Source organism: Hemitrygon akajei, chromosome 3 (assembly GCF_048418815.1).
Source record: "Hemitrygon akajei chromosome 3, sHemAka1.3, whole genome shotgun sequence".
NCBI lineage: Eukaryota > Metazoa > Chordata > Chondrichthyes > Myliobatiformes > Dasyatidae > Hemitrygon > Hemitrygon akajei.
In genome coordinates this window covers 66118889-66140722 of record NC_133126.1, presented here as the reverse complement: position 1 = coordinate 66140722, position 21834 = coordinate 66118889, and the positions used below count along the sequence as shown (strand labels likewise).

The 21834-nt window shown below is 38.5% G+C and overlaps 1 protein-coding gene across 8 annotated transcripts in view; it reads right to left on the bottom strand.

Moving 5' to 3' along the window:
* heatr5a (HEAT repeat containing 5a) overlaps positions 1 to 21834 on the bottom strand; it is a 122582-nt gene that overhangs the window by 21806 nt on the left and 78942 nt on the right. For 7 of the 8 annotated variants that reach the window (XR_012098258.1, XM_073040062.1, XM_073040057.1 and 4 more), the window contains 9 exons: positions 21212 to 21381; positions 19949 to 19975; positions 14876 to 15017; positions 14082 to 14261; positions 13128 to 13367; positions 12797 to 12978; positions 11059 to 11127; positions 5658 to 5837; positions 3333 to 3567 (listed from right to left, as the gene is read on the bottom strand). Coding sequence is in view for 7 of the 8 variants with exons in the window: in XM_073040062.1 (XP_072896163.1) it covers positions 3333 to 3567; positions 5658 to 5837; positions 11059 to 11127; positions 12797 to 12978; positions 13128 to 13367; positions 14082 to 14261; positions 14876 to 15017; positions 19949 to 19975; positions 21212 to 21381 (1425 nt within the window). In the remaining variant the exon portion in view is untranslated. The remainder of the gene's footprint in view (positions 1 to 3332; positions 3568 to 5657; positions 5838 to 11058; positions 11128 to 12796; positions 12979 to 13127; positions 13368 to 14081; positions 14262 to 14875; positions 15018 to 19948; positions 19976 to 21211; positions 21382 to 21834) is intronic. The other variant, XM_073040061.1, reaches the window with a different exon arrangement.

Below are 21834 nucleotides of genomic sequence, written 5' to 3'. Positions count from 1 at the left end.
AGATAAATTCCAATTCATTATTCAGACAAGAATTTCATAACTTAACAGAATTAGTGCTCCTAAATATAAAATTTAACTTTTGTGATGATTCAATCATTCTGTTCAACACAAAGCACCACTATCAGACTAGACGGATTACTGTATTGAGTGAGACAGAAGTTCATTGAGCTTCGGCTTCAGTAACACTGCACAAGCCAGACCGAAAATTAAACAATTAAACACTGATGCAACCAGTAAATGAACAAAATAAATTCCCAGAGCTAGTTCTGAATTTCACTTTTCAGTTTAGTGGATCTTAGTTGCTATCATATCTGTCTTTGTTTTTTTCTCTTTATTCCCAACTTCTTTATCAAACTACTTTCAAGTAAGCCAATCATACTGAGATAAAGCTTAAATGACAGAGAACACTTACATTGCAGTTAAATACAACTAATACTCATCATTCCAGAAAAATGTGACTTGTGTTCTGATACAAATGGTTAATTTTCTTCACATTGGATTGACCAAAATGTTCAAAGTCAGTTTATTATCAAAGTACATACACATCATCATTAACCACTATGATTCAGGCACACTCAGTAAATCCAAGAACCACAATAGAATCAATGAGAAACCGCACCCAACAGGGTGGACAAATAACCAAAGTGCAAAAAAAACCAACAATGCGCAAATACAAAAGAAAATAAATAAATAAACAAGCAAGCAACACACACAGAATGTTGGAGGAACTCAGCAGGTCAGGTGGCATCTATGGAAATGAATAAACAGCCATTGTTTCAGGCCGAATCCCCTCTTCAGGACTGGAAAGGAAGGGGGAAGATGCCTCAGTAAAAAGTTGGGGGGAGGGGGAAGGGGAAAGGGGCTAGCTCAATGGTGATAGATGAAGCCAGGTGGGTGGGAAAGGTCAAAAGCAGGAGAAGGAAGAATCCAACAGGAGAGGAGAGTGGACAATAGGAGAAAGGGAAGAAGTAATAGGCAGGTGAGAAGTGAAAGGTCCGAGTGGGGAGCAAAGTGGGGGGGGGGGGGGGGGTGGAGAATATTCCTGCACCGTCCACCACAAGTGCAACTTCCCGGTGGCCAAAAATTTTAATTCTGATGTGTCCATTCACAGCTTCCTCTTGTGCCAAGATGAGGGCACCCTCAGGGTGGAGAAGCAACAATTTATATTCCGTCTGGGTACTCTCCAGTCTGATGGCATGAATATCGATTTCTCCTTCTGGTGAACATACTTCCCCTCACCCTCCCCATCCCTTCCTCTTTTCCCCACTCTGATCTTTTACTTCTTCTCACCTGCCTAATACTACCCCCAGATTCCCTTTTCCTTCCCTTTCTCCTATTGTCCACTCTCCTATTGGATTCTTTCTTCTCTTGCCCTTGACGTTTCCCACTCACCTGGCATCACCTATCACCATCCAGCTAGCCTCTTTCCACTCCCCTCCCCCACCTTCCCCCTTCCTTTCCAGTCCTGATGAAGGGACTCGGTCTGAAACATCGGCTATCTACTCATTTCCACAGACGCTGCCTGACCTCCTGAGTTCCTCCAGCATTCTGTGTGTGCTGCTTTGGATTTCCAGCATCTGCAGACTCTCTTGTGCTCGTAACAAATAAACAATAAATATCGACGACATGAGATGAAAAGCTCTTGAAAGTGAATCTGTAGGTTGTGGGAACAGTTCAATGATGGAGCAAATGGAGTTATCCCCACTGGTTCATGAACATTGGTATTTCCATATCAGATGCAACCAGTCAATAAGCTCTCCACCACACATCTACAGAAGTTGGTCAAAGTTTTAGATGTCATGCCGAATCTTCCCAAACGTCCAAGGAAATTGAGGCAGTGCCGTGCACTCACAGTAAGCTTCATCACATATCTATTGGAAAACTCCATGTGCTTCTGTTTACCTCCTCTTCAAGATAGGGGGTAAATAACAATGGACTCTTAAAATTTCTATAAGCATATTGAATGCCCTCCCTTCTTTTGGAAACTTTCTGAAACCTCCACTACTCTTGTTCTGGCAAACCATAACAGTGTTGGCTTCTATTTAATGTCAATCATGATTCCTACTCTTAACAGAGAAGGATTTTCCAAAAGTCTTCTGTATAGGAATAAGTAAATAGAATTAAGGCAGACAAACCCAATTCAGGGTGCTCGAGTCAACTCTGATTAACAAACCTAGTAAATAAAAGAATCAGAAGAAGTTCTTTGGATTTTATATCTTAGTACAGAACATTTGTCCACTGGGCTAAAATTTAAAAATACTAAAGCTCCCTGCTGCAATAGAGGGAACACGTCTGTGATATTGAGAGCTCGAGGAAGGTTCTGAGATACGATTTCAGCAACTGTAAGCAGATCTTATGACTTGATGAAAATAGAAATATTAGATTGCCTGAATGCTTCTGAAGCAATCACAGCAAAGTGAGTTGTAATTCATGTCTCAGGACGACATTGGGAATCTTTGGATCAGGATTGGATTTCACCAGCTTGCACTTACAGTTAGGTAGAATGCATCTTTCAAAAGACTGATACCGACACCAAAGATTAACTGACAGTACTTTTAGGTGACAAGAAGATTTGATAAGGTAATCAACTGCAAGGGCAAGTCAAAGTAAGTTTAAATTGTGGCTAAAGGACATAGCAAAGAACTGAATAATTCTTAAATAACGTAATTGTAAATATTTAAAATAAGATTAGTACAGATAAAGTAAAAATAAAGAGGTGTTACAGAAGTATTTCACCAACGCATCAGTTTCTGGCGTTTTACAATAGCAAGACAAGGCATTTCAGCTGCACCTGGCTCACTTTACTCTTCATAATTAAATTGCCAGGTGGTTCAACAAAGCACTGAGAAAAGGACATGCACTTCTGTCAAGTGCTTTCTCGCAATTTTTTTTTGCAGTCAGTATCAAAATAACATTAGCATATCTCGCAAAACCCTTATTAATTTTAGCTTGGTATGGTGAAGAAAAACAACACAACTCTCACAAGACCAGCTTTGTATTAAAGACACTGAATTGTTCATAATATTCCATCTTAAAAACAGCAAAACCTCAAATAAAAAAAATCAAATGAAAAATCTGTTTTAAAGTTTTTCAACATTTTGTTGGAATACTTATGACAATTCCACTAATAAATTGAATGACTGAAACCCTATCTACTAAAACAGTAACTCCATGTTACACAAACAGTTAATAGTTTAAAAACCAAATCAGGAGAGTCTTGATTAAAATTGTGATTTGAATCATTAAATTCTAATTCAAAGCGGTTTTTCTTCAGGGACATTATCAACTGAATTTATACAATAAGCAAAAATTATGAATATCAACATTTTTACCTCCAGCTGGAAGCTGAATGGTGTATTCTGGAGACAAGGTGAGAAGGGCATAATCATGCAGTACAGCCAGCCAAAGTTTACTCAGTGTTCCCAATTCTGCCTGCACCAAACCAAGAAGACCATCCCCAGTAGAAACTGCATCCCGGGAGTCATCAGCTGCAGAGCTTTCAATCTTTAGGAATTGCTTTTGTCTTGGTGCACACATTTTTTGCCTTTCAACTGTGACAATGTAAACCTGGGAAGAAATATATGAATACTAAGTAGACCAACAGAAATAGGTTTGATGGGAAATAAATCTTCTTGAAAATGTAGTTAAAATGCTCTAAGTCTCAGATGTTTCATTACAGAATAAACTACTTTTAGAATGCTCAGTTCAAAGATATTCAAGGCTAAATTGTTTGCTTTTCAATCTTTAACAGAACAAAATTTCAAAAATAATGCCACTGTTTCTGACCATAACAAATGACATGAATCACTGCCTTAAAAAGAGATCCTGGTATGGAACTACAGCCAAACATAATAAATAGGTCTGATATATTATCACTCACTACTCTTTCCACACTATAGGTTAATTAATATAACTTGAAACAATTCATTCTTTGGTTTAGATCTCTATAGATCTGTCCAATTGAAGTCAATTCCTTTCCCACTGAGATTCTTCCCCACCAATATTTGCTTCTATTGAATTCATCATTCTCCCTTTGGATACCAATTTCCATTCAAGTCTATTCCTTGGCATATATATTTAGCACAAAATCTTTTCCACTAATCTTATGTGTAGTCGATTCACCCTATATCACACCAATACACTAATCAAAAATGCGATTTCAACAATATTTACATTGTTCTGAAGATAATTACTTTCAGATGCAAAATGGCCTCAAAGTATATTTGCCTATTATAACTTCATTCTCAACAGTACTATGATAGGGTTCATCATCCATCTTTATGATTGTTCATAATGTCCAAACAAAATTATATCCAACTCCTGAACATCTCCAAAAGTAATCAATACAAAGTCATGATTCCAGTGTCATTTTACTATGACTTACATTACTTTATAATCTACCTTTATTATTTATAGCAACTCATTATGCAAAACTGATGATTCATTCCCAACTAAATAATGGTTCACTGAAAATATCTGCCCAATTCCTAAGCGATTTCTACACCACTACCCAAATCAGTATAACACCATGACACTGAAATGATGTCTTTTCACTTCCTTGTCAATTCCATCATTTTATCTATCTTCCAAAGCTTATGGGTAACAAAATTAAAGATCCCCTATTTGATCTCCATCTTTAAAAACACGTTAACAACTGAAGCACCACTTGTGGAAATCAAATTGCACAAATTTCATTAGTTTAAACCACTGCTTAAGTATTAGCTTTCTTTTAATACATTTAAACGAAGTTCATCTGTCTTTGTAATGGAAATTTACATCAAATAGGCAGTATTAACCACATGCAACAATAACCAACCACAGCAGGACACCCCTCCTCCAGTTAGTTAGGTAAGCCTATCACCCCTATTGGACAGCAGCTCACCAGAGTCCTGTCCTGGGCCAGTCTTTCAAGTTGTCCCCAAGTGTACCCCATCTTCTTGGTGTCAGTTTCAAGATTGCAACCAGAACAGAACACATTTGGTAATATCTCTTTTTTTTTGGGCCGGGGTCTAAAAATGTATTGTATTGCACAAGGATTTCCACACCATGGAAAATAATATCATAATTGGGGTAGTTAAGTGTTTTAAAAAATTGATCACCAACTTGAGACTAACACCAAACACAAATTAATCAATTTTAATAACATTTAAAGACAGGACACCACAGAGTTGCAGATTTACAATTTAATGAAACATTAATTATGTTTTAAATGTTAAAGAATTTCAGATTCATTACTTTTTGAAATAGATTTTTAAAATGTTCTTCAATGCTTCTAATCTTAGAGACATTCAAACACGTTGTTTTGGATGATTCAGATCAACTAAGCAAAGTGTAACTTTCACAAGATAGCAAAGTGAATTTCCACTAATTTTATGACTGGATTTGTTTTGCAGCCTGCCCACACACCCCACTCAACTTCCTTCCCTTTCCACTCCTTTATTTTCCTTATGTGATGGAACTGACACCAGAAGAACCTCAATCAGGAAGGTTTAAAATGGCTTTTAGAATTGGTTCCCACCAGGGTATTCAGAGTTTTGGTGGCTCATCCTGACCAGTAAATGGGGGCTATTATCTACAATTTTTGGTAACAAACATAATTAATAGATTCTCAGGCTAAATTCAAGTGCTTATTTGAAATTGTAACAAGTCCCACATACTTCCGCCCATGCTTTCAGAACAGCTACATTCTCCATAGTTGAGGTACTTTCATTGTACAGCTGATTCTGTGTTTCTTTCCCAGCTTGCACTTTGGTCAAGGATGTTGCCAGTAGCTGATGAACTCTTCGAAGATCATTTAAATCACTCACAACTCCACTTCCAACCCAGGCACTGCAAACCTAATGGAGAATTGAAGAGAAGTCTTCAGTTCAAACAAACCGCCTGATTCCTTCAAATGCATTTAGAATATACATTGAATGCTGAGTTGTCAGTCAATCATGGGTTTAGAAGTTTACTTAACAGAAAAGAAGATCAGACCGCAACTTAATTCAAAACATCTTACATTTACAGGTACAACAGAAAAGAATTCCTATAAAGTACTGAAGAACTGAGGCTCTGCATGTCAGTTAGACAAAGTTGTAGTTAAAAACCATTACGATGATCAAAAACAAGAGATTATCACTCAGCTTTTATTCAGTTCTCAGGACCATATTTTCTACCAATCAAGTCATCAAATAAAGCATGTTAATGTGCTCAGTCCAACATTATTTTTATTTTTTTTCCTCTTTGCATGTGAATAAATATGTTTCGGATGGATTTCGATAAGGGTCTAGTTGGCCGTGGCTGATGGATCATCTAGGAAGGAAAACTCTGATCTCAAACCTCCACTACCTTGCAGTTATACCCACTCATGGGGAAGGTACCAGGAGTAAATCCCAAGAGAAAAATCTGGAGCTGGAGTCCCTAAGACAGTCTTATGTTGAGTTCATGCTGAGTGGCAACTCCTGCAACACTGCTGGCGCCAAACTATAATACTCTCTGACGTTCCTCTGGGTTGATCAGATGCATGGAGAGGGGGTGCTTGCTACATGGGCAACAACTCACTCTCCATTTTGTACTGCTCAAGCTTGCGTATCTAGTCAACTAAGACCCAACATCCATGGTCGACTCTGACTGATGGAGGCCTCCCAGAACTCTTGACTAGATAATAATTATTTCTCTAGGTAATATAGCATGTGTTTTGTTGGGACTATGCTCAATTTATCTGCATTGAGGCATTAAACAGTAAGGCTCTAAGGTCAGCAATTCAGCAGTGTTCTGGAGCTACTGCTTGATGACCTACAGCCTAAGAGGGAAAGTGAGCAAGAGATAGATAGGAGCTACAAGGAGTTAGTCACCCTGAGGCTGCAGGAGTCAGATAAGTGTGTGACTGTCAGGGAAAGGATGGGAAGAGCTGAGATAGTAGAGAGCAGCCCTGTAGACATCCCCCCTCAGTAAATGTTATCTCATTTTGGATGCTGTTGAGTAGGGTGACCTGGCAGAGAACGACCACAGCTGTCGGGTCTCTGGCACTGAGCCTGGTTCCGTGGTGCAGAAGGGAGAGAAGAGGATGAGGAATGCAGTAGACATAGGGGATTACATAGGGAGGGGAACAGGCAGGAGGTTCTGTCAGCATGATAGAGATACCTGCATGGTGTGTTGCCTCCCAGGTGCCTGTCTCGGATCAGGTGCAGCGTATTCTGAAGGGAGAGGGTGAACAACCAGAAGTCTTGGTACACGTTGGTACCAATGACATAGGTAGAAAAAGGGAGGAGGTCCTGAAGGGAGAATTCAGGGAGTTGGGTAGGAAGCTGAAAAGCAGGACCTCCAGGGTAGTAATCTCAGGATTGTTGCCTGTGCCACATGCTAACGAGCGCAAGAAGAGCATTATCAGGCATATTAATGCATGGCTGAGAGACTGGTGTAGGGGACAGGGGTTTGGGTTCCTGGATCAATGGTGCCTCTTCTGGGGGAGGTACGACCTGTACAGAAAGGATGGGTTACACATGAACCCAAAGGGGTCCAATATCCTAGAAGGCAGGTTCAATAGAGCTGTTCGGGAGGGTTTAAATTAATTTGCGGGGGGTGGGGGGTGGTGGGAACCAGCTGAGGAAGGGGAAAACAGAAATAAAGATAGCGTGCAGAAGAGATGATAGAAAGAACAGGCAGAAGATGAGGCATAATCACAGCCAGTGGGATCAGTTACAGGGCAATAGAAGCATGGTGCAATTAAAACAGAAAGCAACAAATACTGGACTGAAAATGGTATATTTGAATGTACACAGCATAAAAAATAAAATGGATGCTCTTGAAATTCAGCTACAGATTGTCAAGCATGATATTCTAAAACTTGGCTAAAGGATGGCTGCCACTGGAATATATGGTGTATTGGAAAGATAGGTTAGTAGGCAGAGGGGGTGGTGTGGCCCTGTGTACAAGAAATAATATTAAATCATTAGAAAGGGATGACATAGGATCGGAAGCTGTGGATTGAGTTAAGAAATGACAAGGGTAAAAGGACCCTAATGGCAGTTGTATACAGGCCTCCAAACAGCAGCCGGGATGTGGATTACAAATTACAGCAGGAGATAGAAAAGGCGTGTCAGAAGGGCAATGTCACGATAATTGTTAGGGATTTTAACATGACAGTGGATTGGGAAAACTAGGCCAGTACTGGACTTCAAGAGAGAGAATTTGTAGAATGCTTAGGGGATGGCATTTTAGAACAGCTTATTGTTGAGCCCACTAGGGGATTGGCTGTGCTGGATTGGGTGTTGTGCAATGATCCAGAGGTGATAAGAGATAAGGTTAAAGAACTCTTAGGGAACAGTGTTCACAATATGATGGAGTTCACTTTGAAATTTGAGAAGGAGGAACTAAATTCCAAAGTGTCGGAATTTTAGTGGAATAAAGGAAATTACAATGACACGAGAGGGGAACTGGCCAAGTTGACTGGAAAGAGACATAGCAGGAAGGACAGCAGAGTAGTAATGGCTGGAGTTTCTGCGAAAAATGAAGGAAATGCAAGACAGATATATTCCAAATAAGAAGACATTTTTGAATGGAAGGAGGACGCTACCGTGGCTGAAAAGTGAACTCAGAGCCAAAGTAAAAGCAAAAGACAGAGCATACAAGGAAGCCAAAGCTAGTGGGAAAACAGAGGATTCGGAAGCTTTTAAGAACTTGCAGAAGGAAACTAAGAAGGTCATTAAAAGGAAAAGATGAAATGTGAAAGGAAGCTGGTGACTCATATTAAAGAAGATACTAAAAGCTTTTTTAAGTATATAAGAGGTAAAATACAGTCAAGGGTAGATATAGGACCAATGCAAAATGATGCTGGAGATATTGTAATGAGAGATGCAAAGATGGCAGAGGAATTGAATGCGTATTTTGCATTAGTCTTCACAGTGGAAGACATCTGCAGTATACCAGACATTCAAGAGTGTCAGGGAAGTGAACTATGTGCAGTGAAAATTATGACCTAGAGGATGCTCAGGAAGCTTAATGGTCTGAGGGTGGATACATTTCCTGGACCTGACAGAGTGCACCCTTGGGTTCGGAAGGAAGCAGCTGGGGAGATCACAGAGGCTTTAACAATGATCTTTCAAGAATCCATAGATTCTGGCATTGTACCGGATGACTGGAAAATTGCAAATGGTACTCTACTATTTAAGAAGGGTGGGAGGCAGCAGAAAGGAAACTATAGATCCGTTAGCCTGACATCGGTGGTTGGGAAGTTGTTGGAATCGATTGTTAGGAACGAATGCCAACATTGCATTTGCCTTCTTCACCACCAACTCAACCTGGACTCACCAACTTTTAGGGTATCCTGCACAAGGACTCCCTAACACATGACGAGATAGGCCAAAGCCAGCATGGTTTCCTGAAAGGAAAATCCTGCCTGACTAACCTACTGAAATTTTTTGAGGAAATTACAAGAAGGGTAGACAAAGGAGATGCAGCAGATGTGTGTGTACTTGGATTTTTTGAAAGCCTTTGACAAGGTGCTGCACATGAGACTGCTTAGCAAGATAAGAGCCCATGGAATTACAGGGGAGTTACAAGCTTGAGTGGAGCATTGGCTAATCAGCAGAAAACAGAAAGTGGGAATAAAGGGATCCTATTCTGGCTGGCTGCCGGTTATCAGTGGATTTCCAGAGGGGTCGGTGTTGGGACCGCTGCTTTTTACAATGTAAGTCAATGATTTGGACTATGGGATTAATGGATTTGCAGCTAAATTTGCCAATGATACAAAGATAAGTGGAGGAGCGGGTTGTGTTGAGGAAACAGAGAGACTTAGATAGTTTAGGGGAATGGACAAAGAAGTGGCAAATGAAATACAATGCTGGGAAGTGCATGGTCATGCACTCTGGTGGAAGAAATAAACAGGCAGACTATTATTTAGATGGGGAGAGAATTCAAAATGCAGAGATGCAAAGGGACTAGGGAGTCCTTGTGCAGGATACCCCAAAAGTTGGTGAGTCCAGGTTAAGTTGATGGTGAAGAAGGCAAATGCAATGTTGGCATTCACTTCTAGAGATATAGAATATAACAGCAGAGATGTAATGTTGAGGCTCTATAAAGTAGTCAGGAGACCACACTTGGAGAATCGTGTGCAGTTTTGGGCTCCTTATTTTAGAAAGGATATACTGACATTGGAGAGGGTTCAGAGAAGATTCACAAGAATGATTCCAGGAATCACAGGGTTACCGTATGAGGAACGTCTAGCAGCTCTTGGAGTGTATTCCCTGGAGTTCAGGAGAATGAGGTGGAGATCTCATAGAAACATTCTGAATGTTAAAAGGCCTGAACAGATTAGATATGGCAAAGTTATTTCCCATGGTAGGGGAGTCCAGGACAAGAGGGCATGACTTCAGGATTGAAGGACATCTATTTAGAACAGAGATGTAGAGTAATTACTTTAGTCAGAGGGTGGTAAAACTGTTGAATTTGTTGCCACGGGTGCCTGTGGAGGCCAAGTCATTAGGTGCATCTAAGGCAGAGATAGATAGGTTCTTGATTAGCAAGGGCATCAAAGGGTATGGGGAGAAGGCAGGGGAGTGGGGATGACTGGAAGAATTGGATCAGTCAATGATTGATTGGCTGAGCAGACTCAATGGGCTGAATAGCCTACTTCTGCTCCTATATCTTATGGTCTTGTAGTGTTCTAATCCAAAGTGCAATGCAGCCAAATGAAAATTCTGCTTAGTATCAGAAAGCACAGAACAAATCTGGAAGAAGTTTAAATATATGCAGGTTTTAAAATTGAACTTTTGCGAGACACATCTCAAATTAAATTTGGATGCAATCCTTTTAAAAACAAATGAATAATTCATAGAAACAACAATTCATGCCCTGTTGAAATGCTTATCACAGCAAAAAGAAAATTATGCAGTACATAACAGTGGTTAAGATTACATGATGCACTAAGATCAAGTTTTCTCCAGCACTATATTAAGATTGTTGAAAGATCATTTGATACCACCATTACAAATCTCAACTGATGAAAACAGTCAAGCCATAGCACAGAGAATGAGAAGTAGTTTAAGAGTACTTAGAACAAATTAATGAGGCACATACTTGACATGCCTTGGCAGTAACATCAGGTGGGGTGTCAATGGAGAAAGCTGGTCTCAGTGCTGCTCCAACCTGAAAACCAAATCAGAATGGTTTAATAATGTTTCCTTCTCATAAGCAGTGATACAGTTCAGTAACATACAAATGATATTGCTTCACTATTCAAAAAAGGGTAAAAAAGAAATCACTACTACAGAGCTATGACATTCAAAGGATGAGTGCCACATGATGTTATTATGGTCTCATCTCCGGACTACCACAAAAACCTTTGATATGGTGCAAACATGGGGGTAGAATCATGCTTTCTTTCTAAGTTTGTAAAAATTGTCTTTTTTGTATAAAAATTAGTACAAATATCCTATCATGGTGTCTGATATGCCTCTGCTCCAAAATAAAACATTTTTCTACACAGGAAATAATTTGATAGTTCCCTCTGTGATGGAGAGCACTTGGTGAAGGCACTCCTTTTATATAAATATACATACATATACACACACACACAGCCTTGTCATTCTGCTGTCATTGTATTGAGTGTAGGCACTTCAATGTCTTCCCCCGTATGATACGCTCAGGTTGGCTTTATGGTAGCTCTCCCGCCATACAAGCAAAGAGTTCCATTTCTTTAGTAAAGTGGATGTATAAATGTGTATATTGTTTGTATACTGTACTTAAGGCAGATACTTCTGTACATTTTGTAATATGATTGTAACTATACTGTGGGGTACATCATATTCTAATTAATATGCCGTCTTAAGTTAATTTTGATGGTAATTAAAAGATGGTGTGTCCTAGTGCTGAATAAGAAGGAGCTCTTCACCCTCAGCTGAGGAGAGATAGGGGTTGGCAGGAGTTCACACTAGACAAGAATAGTACAGAGCTATTACGGATATATTTTTGTAATTATTAGCAATTTTCTTTTCACTATTTTTGCTGTTTTTTGTAAGTTTGATTTTTGATGCACCAAATAAACACCATTGGACTAAATTTCTAAGCAACTCCAAGCATTTTTTTGTTTGGTCATAACCCAAGTATCTAACAACCTCCACACCGTTATTATTGTTATTGAGTGAACACCGTGTCATCACAACATAGTATTTTTATCTTCAAGTTTGCTTTCCCCCTATATGCCCCCCATTCCTCATCAGCTTTGCTCCCATGTGTGTCAGATGCCAGTGACTACTTTGTACTACAGGAAGAAGCCAATCTTTAACAGTGAGAACCTGCAAGATCTTATGTGCACTTGTGCTGGTAGAAGTTGCTGTTGATCAGCTGTGGTGTCTACTTTTGTCCCAATAATAACTTAAGGACTTTGTATTGTCACAAACATGCTATTTTATTCCAGGATATTAAAAAAATCTCAAAATCACATTTGAATCAGGTGGAGATTGAAAGGGAGATCAAGGAGCTTTCCTTAAATAGAGCAGAAAAGGAACAAAGCAGACATGAGCTGGAAGAATATACTAAAATATGAGATTGAATGGCTGGCTGATTATAAACTTTTACAAGATGGTATAATTTTCAAGGACTTAAATACTTTCAAGTGCTACTGAAATGATGAAGAATCAGTTCTCAAACTGGAGCATAAGAATATTTAACCCATATTCCTCATTCTCCGTTGCTTTTTGCAAGATGCTGCTGCAGGCAAATTCATCAGTGATTACATTTAGAATAAATGTTGTTATCTGTTAAATAATACAGGGACACAAAAGTAGCAACTTAAACTGAAATCTTTGTCACTTACATTTGCTTGGTATTGTTCAAGGATTACATGACCAGGAAACTCTGGTTCAGGGATATTTGCAAACATCCTGATGATGACGAGTAACATCTCAAGACCAGATAAACGCAGTGCATTACTGTGATCAGTGGCAGCCATGAAAGCCATGCGAATTAAATCTGCGAGATGCATCACCAAGAAATCACCTGGAAAATATAAAAACTGTGTATACCTTATAAGATAATTTCCAGATGAAAGCCATCCAGTTCATACTAAAATCTGGTAAAACATCTCAGAGTAAACTTTTGCAACCACCACAAACGCTTAATCTTTCAGGTCCCTCAGAGCCACTTACTTTGAGGGTGCTTCAGTTTTTTCTCCTGAGCCAAAGTCATATCAAAATGAGCAGCATCTATCTTCTCATACTGGATAATAATTCGGCACACACATTCTGCTGCAAATACCCTGGTTGACCAGCGTGGTGCAATCATTGGTCGTAATTGGTCATCTTTATTGGAGGTGAATATTGTTTCATCATCAGCCCTTTCATCCTCGTCTTCCTGAGTAGTGTCTACTGGAGCAGTGGTGGTGAAATCTGGGGTGGAGGTGATTAGAATTTAGAAAGTTTGTAAGAGAGGTAATAACATGAATTAACAAATGAAAATAAATATTTCAGCAAATAAAATATAAAATTCACAATTTTTACATGTTGTCATTTGTAATGTTGTGCATAAACCTGGCTTACACATGGAGTTCTCAAATTTAAGACATGCCAGAGTTAGAAGTCTTGATTAAATTTTTACCCACAGGAGAGCAAACTTTGGAAGATTGCTCATGCTTTATCTACATCATCTTAACAATTTGGCAGCAAATCTGCATGGGAAAGGCATTGAGAGGTCCTCTCAAGTGTACAATCAAACAGCTGGATAGGCCCAATACAAACTTGATGCAAGCCCAAATATTTAGTTACATTTCTCCAGACTTGTTAAGACTATCACTGAAAATATAACAAATTTAAACACAGAACAAATACTGGAAATATTAAGTAAATCATCCTGATGTGGATAAAGTAACGAGTTTGTCTGGCCTGAAACCAGGTGTTTGGTAATAATACATGCATCCTAACCAATTCCTACAGGCACAGCTCTGCCCTGCCAAGCTTGGGTTGGGCATTCTGGCTTTAATGCACAGTGACATTAACTGAGCACAAGGGAAAACAAAATACACCTTTGAAGTCAAAGTAAAATAAACCAAACGTTCCATTTTTGATAGTAAACAGAAGTTTCACATACTTAAAAACTGAACTTACCAGCTGAGGCAGATAAAACATCTTTGCATAACTTTAACCAATGACTAAGCTTTTCAACTGCCATGGATGATAGAATGCAACTCAAAGTTTCACGAATATCTTGACAAAGTTGTTGGTCCGATTCTCTGTCCAGTAAACTAAAGAGGGCTCCTTCCAGGCCAATTTGACTGATATTAACATCTGAAAATAAATTTAGATTTTAGTTTTACAAGGTTAAAATGTGGACCTCGCTAGCACCTTATTTTTGTACGTGCCTTGCAAAAATATCAAAACATTTACAAGGCATACCAGATTCTTACCATTAATGTAACAATAAAATGGAATTTCATTTTCATGATAACCGAACAAAATACTAGAATCAATCCTGACGACTAGTCCTCGCCAAATTTTATAAACAACTGTTGCTGTCTAATAAACAATTTTCAACACAACCAAGACAGCATGTGCTATGACTGAAGTACCAGAGCACAGAAGAAATTTAGATAGTAAGTAAAATGGAAGAAAAGACTGATATACTATAATGACCTCAATGATACTTTACATTTCAAATTCTTGGCCTTATTATCAATTTCTTACGTTAACTACTCAAAACAATCATCTTGCTTTTTCAACAGAATGCAAACTTTACCAGTTTCAACACTCAATGTTGTTATCTCTGACTCTCCAAGTTAAGTACATTACACAAAAGATTTTGATTGATACAATTTTCTTAAAATGATAAAACATTAATTGAAAGTTAGTCATGTGTGCTTCTAAATGTGTAACATGTACTGATCCCCAATCAGATATCTTACCAAGTTTACAGTTTCCTTTATTGGATTCCTTAGCAAGAGTCATGGCATATTCAAGCACTTCAGCAGCTTCCTTCTGTGTAAGCTGGTGTAGGCATGCAATCACAGCCCGTCTCAACAACAGGTGTGAACTACAAAGGTTTACCTAAAAAAAGAAAAGATCCTTTGTGATATGAACTGTTCGACTTGGGCACAGATAAATGCATTTTCTCTCCTCTCACTCAAAAATAAAATGCAGCACAAAACTTAAACAATTTTTCCAGATTCATGATGATTAATATCACAAATATAACCACCTTTAACCTGCTATTCACACAAGTAATAACTAAGTCTATGATAATGGATCTATCACACTTAAAAATAATAAGCTGAGTTTATTCATTATTCAAACACACAAAAAATATTTTTCCTGTGTTAAACTTAACACACAAGTTTTACCACTATGATACCATTTTCAGTAAGACGGTGGTGTGCTCGGATGCAGCAGCTTCATATGATCAACCAAAGGTGGTATTGTCTTTCTTAAACAAATTGTTTATGATCACAAAACCAGGCTAGACATTTACTTAAAGTACTGCATGTCTATTCCATCAGCAAGTTGCTCTTTGGTGGAGAAACTGAAAGATCTGGGCTAGGTGTGGACCGTTACACTGACCGAGGCGTTGGTGCATGAAGGAGGGTGCAGTCCCCCTCCCCTGCAGTAATCACTCAGCAGAAGACAAGCTGCACTGTGTTCTGCTGCTGCAACATTCATGGACCATCTTTCCTTTGGGTGACTGTACTTCACTGCTCTCTTATATGTGCTATATGTGCCTTGTGCTGTATACTACTGCTGGCGCTGTATTTTGCACCATGGCCCTGGAGTAACACTGTTTCAGTTGACTGTATTTATGTATGGATGAATGACAATGACAATTAAATTTGGACTTGAACTTGATAATTTTGATTAAAATTCACAAAAAAAAAATCCTAGGTAAGGCAGGGCTCTTTCATAGCTTAAACTTGAAATTATTCAACTTGAAAATTTACTAATTTCAAAGCAGTTCTAAAAGTAGTTTTCTTCAGCTATCAGAAGAGATTCTGAGATAAATTAACACAGATAATTTATTTATTGGGTGAGTCCTTTGTACACATTCAATAAAGGAGTTAGATGGAGTTGTGCATGTTTAAAATTAGGCACTATAAGCGCATGTAAAACCTAATGCATTTTCACTCAGCCTATCTTGTTACATGGTTTCTACCCTCTCCTATGAGATTCTCCCTTCTCCAGCCCTCATCTCTTTCACCTAGCAACTTCCCTGTTCTTTACTTCACCTCTCTCCCACTCCCTCTCCCAGTTTCACCTATCACCAACCACCTTGCACTTCTTCTTGCCTCCCCCACCTTCTTGCTCTGACTTCAATTTTTGTTTCCAGTCCTGATGAAGGGTCTCAGCCCAAAACATCGACCATTTACTCTTTTCCATAGATGCTGCCTGGCCTGCTGAGCTCCTCCAGCATTCTGTGTGTTTTGCTACCTCGTTAATGCTACCTAACCATAAGCATCAATTCAGACAGCAAGCTTCTTTAATCACTCACTTTTATGTTGCTGAAGAGCTTTATAAACTCTACCACTTGCTCAAAACATGGACCAATGTATCATGCTTCTATTTTTTTGAGGATATTCACCCCAAACATACAAATGTCTGTACATGTACTGTATGTATGAATTTGAAAAAAAAAGTAGGATGTTTTAAAAAGAAATGCCAGACAATTGTGGAACTGCATCCCGGAAACAACTGAGAGTCTATCCTCAATAACAGACAGTGGCTAACTGCTTCACTCTGATTCTGCAGCCCTGGATCAGTTGGTGAGACGTTCCAAAGTACAACTCCATTTCTAGTGAATCGAATTGCTCTATAACACTGTTGAATTCTGTAGCATTGTTAAAGAGTGGCTAAGGACAGAAAATGAAAGCACCCCAAGATATCCTCTAACCTAAATAAACAAAATGAATAACATTTAATCTTTCCCAATCACTTCCTCATCAAATAGGTATGAGAATGAGCTGGAAGGACACCCTTCATTTTTGACTTCTGTAACTATAATATGGGATTTAGAGTTTAAATTTGGTAGAAGTTGATTTGCAAAATTAAGCTAAAGGATTAACAACTGGATGAAACAGAGCAAAACTTGGCCAAGAGAAAAGGCAGAAGTTTCTCAGGATTTTTCACCTAACAAGGACAAAGATGAAGAATCTCAAATATAAATAGATACCTGGTGGAGATGAACACCACCACTTCACCATGCTCAGTGTTCAATTGCTCACATCTATAGTTGCCAACTTCACTTTCCTGTGTTCACTAAAATTAGGCTAAAACACACTGAAACCTGGCAGAAACAAAATTAAGTCTAACCATTTGAATAAAGTAATAACAGGAAATGTAAATAGTTAGCATGTCAGGCAGCATAGATGAATTGAGAAACAATTATGTTTCAGGCCAATGGACAGTCATCAGAACTGGTAAAAGAAAACAAGTGTCAAGGTGGAGAGCCTGTTTGCATTGGGAGATGGCATGGTGCTGGAAGGTTTTACAAGGTTTGAATCAATTACTGTACTTATCATTGTTAAAGATTACTCTCATTTATCTGAGAATGCACAAAATGCCACCATCTGAGTGATCCACAAGTAATTCAGTCCTGCAACTAATTGTGAATGAGCATTGCCATGAAAGTACAAACCCCATTTTCAGAAAAGTTGGGATATTTTCCAAAATGCAATAAAAACAAAAATATGTGATATGTTAATTCACGTGAACCCTTATTTAACTGACAAAAGTACAAAGAAAAGATTTTCAATAGTTTTACTGACCAACTTAATTGTATTTTGCAAATATACACAAATTTAGAATTTGATGGCTGCAACACACTCAACAAAAGTTGGGACAGAGTTAAAATAAGATTGAAAAGTGCACAGAATATTCAAGTAACACCGGTTTGTAAGACTCCACATTAAACAGGCTAATTGGTAGCAGGTGAGGTATCATGACTGGGTATAAAGTATCGTCCAACAAAGGCTCAGTCTTTGCAAGCAAGGATGGGTTGTGGCTCACCCCTTTGTGCCAAAGTTCGTGAGAGAATTGTTAGTCAGTTCAAAAGGAACATTTCCCAACGCAAGATTGCAGAGAATTTAGGTCTTTCAACATCTACAGTACATAATATTGTGAAAAGATTCAGAGAATTCAGAGTCATCTCAGTGCGTAAAGGGCAAGGTCGGAAACCACTGTTGAATGCGCGTGATCTTCGAGCCCTCAGGCAGCACTGCCTAAGAAACTGTCATGCTACTATGACAATTATAGCCACCTGGGCTCGGGAGCACTTCGATAAACCATTGTCACTTAACACAGTCCGTCGCTGCATCCAGAAATGCAATTTGAAACTGTATTATGCAAGGGGGAAGCCATACATCAACTCTATGCAGAAACCCCGGCGAGTTCTCTGGGCCCGAGCTCATCTCAGATGGACCGAAAGACTGTGGAACCGTGTGCTGTGGTCAGATGAGTCCACATTTCAGCTAGTTTTCGGAAAAAACAGGCGTCGAGTTCTCCGTGCCAAAGATGAAAACGACCATCCTGATTGTTATCAGCGAAAGGTGCAAAAGCCAGCATCTGTGATGGTATGGGGGTGCATCAGTGCCCACGGCATAGGTAAGTTGCATGTATGTAAAGGTACCATTGACTCTGAGGCGTATATTAGGATTTTAGATAGACATATGTTGGCATCAAGGCGATGTCTCTTCCCGGAACGTCCATGCTTATTTCAGCAGGACAATGCCAGACCACATTCTGCACGGGCTACAACAGCATGGCTTTGTAGACACAGAGTGCGTGTGCTTGACTGGCCTGCTGCCAGTCCAGATCTATCTCCTATTGAAAATGTATGGCGCATCATGAAGAGGAGAATTAGACAACGGAGACAGCAGACTGTTGAGCAGCTGAAGTCTTATATCAAGCAAGAATGGACAAAATTTCCAATTGCAAATCTACTACAATTAGTATCCTCAGTTCCAAAACGATTAAAAAGTGTTATTAAAAGGAAAGGTGATGTAACACAATGGTAAATATGCCTCTGTCCCAACTTTTGTTGAGTGTGTTGCAGCCATCAAATTCTAAATTTATGTATATTTACAAAATACGATTAAGTTGGTCAGTAAAACTATTGAAAATCTTTTCTTTGTACTTTTGTCAGTTAAATAAAGGTTCACGTGAATTAACATATCACAGATTTTTGTTTTTATTGCATTTTGGAACTTTTCTGGAAATGGGGTTTGTAGTTCAAATGATATGCTAGAAATTAAAACTTTCATTTAAAACAACATTCAAGGTAATTTTGAGATTGTTGGTGATAACGTTGTAAAGTCTTACAACAGCCAGATTAAAATCAGACTTTGACAACTAATTATACATCCAAATTTAACTCTGTACTTACCTACATTTACAAAGAAATGCTGTTAACTAGCAAGCACAAAGAGGCAAATGCTAACAGAGGTAATTGAAGGTACGTTATCATCCATTACTTCTAGCCTGCCTAACTACTGTATTACCCACTGCAAGCCCAGCTATGAAAAGCAACAGTCTAAGTTTCATAGGAGCGTATCTAAACCAATGATAACAGTGTGAGGAAAACTTGCAAAAAGCTATCAAAACGTATTCTCTTTATCATCACAAATATAAGCTCTTGAGGAACTTTTTGCACAATCAAGCAAATAATATAAAAAAGCCAAACCATTTGCAGCATTAACCTGCAGTGGTTATTGCCACCATTCTGCAGTCTGCAGGTGCAAATAACTAGTCAAAAGGAAGTACATTAGAGAAGTCAAATATAGCAAGAGCCAAGGGTTTCAAATCAGTAAGGAGGTTATGTCACACAGTGCAGTTGTATTGGGTTCGCATGCCAGCCAAGTTATTGTTAGATTAATTAATAAAGGCAGAGCTTACAAAAAAATAAACATTATTAACAAATATTCAAACACATCAAATCAACTTGTGGGATTGGTGAAGGGACATGGCGAGTGGGTGGAATGAGGGAGGCAACCTACCCAAACAGAATTATCCAATAAGATTTCCTGCACAAAAGAAATGACATACCAGTCACAATGACACTCCGGTTATGTGACATTTGTTCAAAAAGAATGGAAACAGTGATACCAATCATTGTAACTCTAGCAATATATTAACACTGCACAAAGCATTCTCAACTCCAATTCACAAATTATGTCATGAACTGGAGCAGACACTGCATATTATCATGATGAAGAACATCTATGCAGAGGTAAATGAAGTTATGCTCAGAATTATTTGTAATTCTTGAAACTCAATCCATTTAAACTCAAACTAGTGTTTTCTTTAAATTCATTTTACAGAACATTAAATAAACACCCATCTCAAGAGAAACTGGTGATGAACCTCCTTCTTGAACTGCTGGTAATGTTAATTCCACAATGCTATTGGAACACAGTACCAATGAAGGAAGGGCAATACGCCTTCAAGTTAGGTTAATGTGCAAGGTCGAGGTGAATCTACATGTCTTGATGTTCCAATATACAAGAGATCATTGGTTTGTGAGGTTGGAGTGGTCTCAGCAAGCAACTGATGCAAGCTACTTTATTGCTACGTTATCGCTCACTTTGCTAATTGTCAAGGTAGTGAATGCTTTAAGGGGTGCAACAAATTCCAATGAAATAGGGACTGCACTTATGCTCATTCAGTTGTTATGGAATCATTATGTACACCTAGTGTACTTTTAAAATAAAAAAAATGAAGTGTCAATCATGCAGCTGTTATGTTAAAACATATAGTCTATGTATACTAGTTTCCCTTGGCCTGACAGCAGTGGTCAAGCAAGAAATATACTTTGCCATGGGAATTTAGATTGCAATTTAAACAAAATTTCTGCAGCTGCTGGTAATGGTGGATATTCAGTTTTGTTCTGAATATAATCATCATGGTGATGCAACCAGCATTATAGACTATTCTTGTCATAAAGATGAGACTTCCTACTTGGATTGCCCATGTGCACAATGGTAAAATGCAAAACTAACTATTAATATGCTTACAAAGTATTAGCACATTAAGGTTGAAATAAATACCAATGCTTATGACAGAATTTTATCAGGGGCCCTATATATTAAACTTGTCACACTAATTTTGTGCATTATTTTTTATTTACAAGGTCTTTAAACATAAATCATGAAAGCTCCGATCATGAAAGTAAGTTGACTTAGAGTTCGCACATTTTCAAAAACTGTAACTTGTAATCACCTAAATTCACATGCAAGTGCACATCAACATGGCTTACTTACACACAGACTGGGGACAAGACTGGAAAGATTGACGTAACGGGGTGCAAACATGTGCAACTGCTGGAGGCAGGAGATGGCTTGAGTCTGTACAAGACAATCAGGATTATCCTGCATCACTGCACAGCCAACTAGACAGGAAGTTCTTAACAAGGGGACAGACTGGCTGTTTCCTGCGAATTAAATACACATTCATTTTAAATTCAATCTACCCTTTTCTTCAGTAGTTAATGCAATAAAGAGCACTAAATATGGTAGCTTACAATGTAATTATTTTCAGTATTGACACAAGAAAAAGGAAACTAGTTCCAGCAAGTTACCAATGGGATGCATACAAGAAAATTGCTAACGCTTTGGAAAAAGTAAAATAGCATACTTATATAAAAATGACATTAATTCTTTTGTTAAAATAAACACATTATATGAACCCAAGACTAAAAAGAAGTTATTTTACTGATTTCAGAATATAAAACATAAGTTGCACCTTGAAATAATTTCTCGTAGCAGAGTCTCTAATGCTAAAAATAATCTTCCAGCAACAATGGCCCAGAAATGAACATAAAATTAATAAACAGCAGCAAAAGTTAAAGTGCAAAGAGGCAAAAGTATTGGGAGGGACTCCAATG